General features: G+C 37.4%; 1 protein-coding gene across 1 annotated transcript; it reads right to left on the bottom strand.

The window, feature by feature from the left end:
* Positions 1 to 381: 381 nt before the first annotated feature.
* LOC140531992 (olfactory receptor 6C2-like) lies at positions 382 to 1,335 on the bottom strand. The gene has a single exon (XM_072650584.1). The coding sequence runs from the start codon at positions 1,333 to 1,335 to the stop codon at positions 382 to 384; it is 954 nt and encodes a 317-aa protein (XP_072506685.1).
* Between the last annotated feature and the right edge of the window lie 3,777 nt (positions 1,336 to 5,112).

The raw sequence follows: 5,112 nt of genomic DNA on the forward strand, positions 1-5,112 counted from the left end.
TCTGTATATGCATATAGATATACACATGTGTATATTTGTATTTATAAATAATGCATACACACATATATATACTCATATATATATACATATATATATATATATATACATACATACATACATACGCATACATACCTAAGTTCTGCCATGGGCAGGAACTGATCACTTTGAATGAAGTTGAGTTTACTTTTAAGAGCAGATAGCTACTTTGGCTGGAGTAGTGGATCAGATGCCACAGCATGGGATAGATACTGACAAAAGGGATGAGGTGCTTGATCATTCTTGGTTTGTCAGTGTAAGCAAAGGAACTATGAGAAGGCTAAACTGACTAGACTGCATGTAAAGGGTGATTAGCAGGTTCCTGAATTCTTCCCTGATAATTATTCATCTTTTGGTCTCCCACTGCTTGGAGAAAAATGCAATCCTTTTGACTGAATTTTTAAAGGCTTGTATGACTTGCTGATTCCTCAGGGTGTAAATAAAAGGGTTCATCACAGGGGCCACTGAGGTGGTGAGCACTGATACCACCTTATTCAGAGCCACCCCTTCCTTTACAGAAGGCTTAATGTATATAAAGATGCAGCTGCCATAAGAGATGGAAACAACAATCATGTGGGAGGAACAAGTGGAAAAGGCCTTTTTCCTTTGCTGGACAGAGGGGAATCTTAGAATAGTCCAGATGATATATCCATAGGAAAGAACTACTAACACTAAAGTGATGATAAGTGTCAACACAGCAAAAGCTAAAATTATCTTTTCTATGAATTCTGTATCAGAGCATGTGATCTCCAGCATTGGAGATGCATCACAGCCAAAATGATCAATGACATTGGAGTCACAGAATTCCAGTTGGAGGCCCAGGCTAAGTGGCGGGAGGATAATCATCAGCCCAGCCACCCAAGAACTCAGGATGAGCTGGTTACAAACTTTGCTATTCATGATAGTTGTATAGTGCAGAGGTTTACAGATGGCAACATAGCGGTCATAGGACATGGCAGCCAGGAGGAAAAATTCTGTTGCTCCAAAGAGGATGACAAAAAATATTTGGGTGGCACATCCATTATAAGTAATGGTATTGTTCCCAGTGGACAGGCTATGTAGAAATTTGGGAATACAGGCAGTTGTAAAGGACAATTCTAAGAAGGAAAAATTTCGGAGGAAAAAATACATGGGGCTTTTCAGGTGGAGATCTATCAAAGTGAGGGTGATGATGGTCAAGTTCCCAGTTACACTCAGCATATAGGTAAAAAACAGAAAGCTAAAAAGCAGAATCTGCAGCTGTGGGTCATCTGTTAGTCCCGGAAGAATGAATAATGTTACACCTGAATGGTTTCTCATCCCTGGTTTCTGACTATTGGTGGACCTATGTATAAAAACAAATAGATTAGAACTGAAGAAACAGATGACAAAATGAGCCAGCAATGGAATTTTGATGGAAAAGCCAAATAATTTAGATACCACTTCTTCTTTAACTTGAGAGAAAATCCTTCCAGTGACCAGATCATACCTTCACAGCTATGTTCAAGGAGAGTTCTTAACTAAACCTGGAATGGAAGAAATCATAAAGGATAAAACAAAAATCATTGGAACTAGTGAAAGAAGGAAAGTGTCAAACAGAGAAAAATTTTTTGCGTCAAAGATCTTTGACAAGAGTCTAATATCCTTAAGGAAGGAACACAAATAAATAACCCTAAGAGGATTCCCTAATAGATAATTGGTTACAAGATATGGTCAATAGATGAGTTATGAACAATTAAAAATCATAAGAAAAAGTGCCTCACAATGAGGTATGGATAGCATAATATAAAGCATAATTACAGCAGTAATTCAAAGAAAGGAACAAATACCTATTTGGGGGTGGGGGGAGAAGAGGTATGGTGGTCCAACCAGCATTCCTAAAGTTACACTTCTTCCAAAAGTCTCCAGTTTATTTTCTTAGATCAAACATTTAAATTAATTGAAAAATTACAGGCATGTGCTAAAGCCATCCGAACCCAGCTACTAAACATGGATTAAATGTTTTCGTGTGAGCATTTATACCTTAGAAACTCACAAATTTACGAACTGGGACTTGATTTAATGTTTTATTGAATGTCTAGAAGAAAGTGATGCAAAAATGTTGATAACGAAGATTAAACTTAAAAGCGTGTCCTACTTTTTTTTCTGAGAAAACTGATTGTTAAAATAATTATTACTATACCCTTCATATACCCCAAGGAGATCAATGACAGATCAATGACAAAAAAAAAGCCTGTATTGTGTAAAATATTCATAACAATAATCTTTCGTGGGAGTAAGAAACTGGGAAAAAAAAACAAGTACCTATCAGTTGGGAAACGGCTAAACGAATATGAGTGCATAAATGTAAAGACACTGCTGAGAAATATAAAACAATCAGAGAAACACGAGAAGACTTGTATGAAGTAATACAGAGCAAAGAAAACCAGGAGAACATTATACATGACTTTAATAATGTAAATAAGAAAAAATTTAAAAGGCAGCTGAACTCAGATGAACTGATATGACAAATTCTCATTGCAGAAAAGAGATAGAGAAGTAGCCGATTACAAATGAGGAATTTGCCATACAAAGTCTGATAGGTCTCTTGGTTTTGCTTAACATTTTCTTCGTTATTAGTGAATTTCCATTGGAGTGTGGTGTGTATATGTTGGGGGTGGGTAAATCACCTACCAGTAAATCACCAGGATCACCAAAAGGCAAACAAAAAATAATACATTCTTAAGTTTTCTCTCCAAAGTGCTACTCTTGACAGCTCCCCATTACTCCTAATACTGTCCCTTGGCTACCTATAATAGATTAATCATGGACTTGTACACATCTTTTCCCATTACTTTCTGTTAAAATTTGTGGAATGTCCATATCTTTCCATATTTTTGCTTTCATATAGCTGTCAGGATGAAAAAGATTTCAATCAATTCAACTAGCAATTCAAGCTTTACATATAAACAAAGGCTACTCTATGTACTGGGTTCAATAAATTGATTTACAGTGGGATAGAAATAGATGATAATGGCACTTTTCAATTTGTAGCTTAACTTTGAGAATGAATCATCATTTTAGGAGGTGTAAGGAGGCAAACAAGTTCACAGTGTTTTAAAATCACATTATAGAAACTTCTGTCTACTCTGACTATACAAAAAGGGAACTCCAGTGAAGAGGCATTGTGGCATAATGGATAAGCCATAGGATTTGATTCAATAAGACCTGGGTTCAAATCCCATCTCAGCATTTACCATCTGTGGGTAAAACCCTTACCTTTCTGGGTCTCAGTTTCCTTATCAGTGAAATGAGAGTTAGACTCAATGGCCTATACTCTCCCTTCCAAATTTAAATATATGATTCTGTGATCAAAGGGTTATTGAGGGCATCTTCATGCTGTCAATTTCTTTCTCCATTTATTTAGCAAACATGATATTTTTTAGGTGAAAGGAGTCTATGCTCATCGCTAGGGAAAGCTGCAGATAAAAAGTTAAAAAATAGTCATTGTGACTTCTATTTTAAGAGCAAAGAAAATGAGACTTTGTTTCTGAAAAGAACTTGTGCCTTTGGTAGCAAAGCACAGAATTCTTTTTTCCTCCATGGAGGTGGGCATTGGCCTGTGCAGTTAAGAGGATTCTGGAAGGTGCCCTCTTCCTTGTGGTTTCCCTCACTCCATCTGAAATTTTTGGTCTCTAGCCTGTTCTTAATAAAAAAGGGCTCATTAGTCCCATTACTGTTGGTACATTTGGTCACAGAAATAATTAGGCATCGCCTTTCACTGGTGATGCTGCTTTTTGGTGATGGTGCTTCTGTTTACTCTATCTGTATATATGATTCTAAGGCCAGAGGACAGAAAATTTTCCTCTGTTTGGGGTAAGACCTGGTCACAGTTGTTTTTCAACATTCACTAATTAATGATATCCAGGAGTTGAACAAACATTTTCCATCTGCACTTCAGTTAATTTTTTTTTCAATTATGCAAGGTAACAGGCTTCCACAAGAGATCCCAGTTAGTTATAGGGATAGGATGTGCTTGACTGTTGTAATATATTATCTACCAAGAACCCTGAGGGGTTTTTCTCTTGAACTTGGAAAAATGGAGCTTCACTCTGGTAGCTAAGATGGTTTGAGTCGGCTCTGGTCAAGTGCCCATGTTACATAATGCAGGATCCAATGCTAAAGGCATTGCAAGGTTCTCTGGCCTTGGTAGACTAAAAGCATGATTAGATGGAAGATGCAATATCCCCCATCACTAGTGCTTCAAAGGAAGATCACATAGAGACACCTGTGCAAAACTGTAGCCTCCAAGAGGCTTATCTCTGGACCAACCCCCACCCTCTTTCTATAAACTCCATCTCTTGGAGCCCAGTGTCCTCATACTGACCACTATGGACTCTCCTCTGTTCACTGGCTAGGGAATGCCACATTTTCAAAGTCGTCTTTACCCCCTCCTCCCTTTCTTATTTCTCTCTGAGCAGTATTCCAAGCTAGATATTGACTAGAAAGGATCATTTAGCTAATTCATTCTTTTGTGTAATTAACAAATTACTTCATATTTTAATCCTCTTGGGGATGCTATTTATTCAGTCAGGAAGCTTGTTCACTCAAAGGAAATATCTTCAATTGTCAAATTTGGAAGTGTGGAGCATGAGTGTGGGGAGATAGCTTTTGGTGGGATGCTCTCATATACCCCTTCAATTATGTAAATCATGCAGATATGAAGCTGGTCCTATGAAAATACTCTTTCCAAAGAGCACATGTCAAAGTTCCCATGATACAGGATAAAAGTAGCACCTCAGAAATGAGTATTCATTTCCTATCTGAAACATATATTTTAATAGATGAATTTCCTGTTTTTAGAGACAGGTCTGATTTCTGTGTTCCTATGTAGGAAATAAGCCACATCCATTCTATTCCCACAAAAAGAGCGATGAGTAGTGATGTGACAAGCCATTATTTTACTTGCTTTCCTGCCCAGACTTCAGGTCTCACCAAGCAGTTATAGCCCAAAACTCCCTGGAAAAATTCAGAGCTGAGCAGCAAGAAATTAGTAGAAAAATCATATATACACTTCTGGTCACATCATTTCACATACCCATGACCTCACCCTAATAG

This window comes from Notamacropus eugenii, chromosome 3, assembly GCF_028372415.1.
Source record: "Notamacropus eugenii isolate mMacEug1 chromosome 3, mMacEug1.pri_v2, whole genome shotgun sequence".
NCBI classification, from domain to species: Eukaryota; Metazoa; Chordata; class Mammalia; order Diprotodontia; family Macropodidae; genus Notamacropus; species Notamacropus eugenii.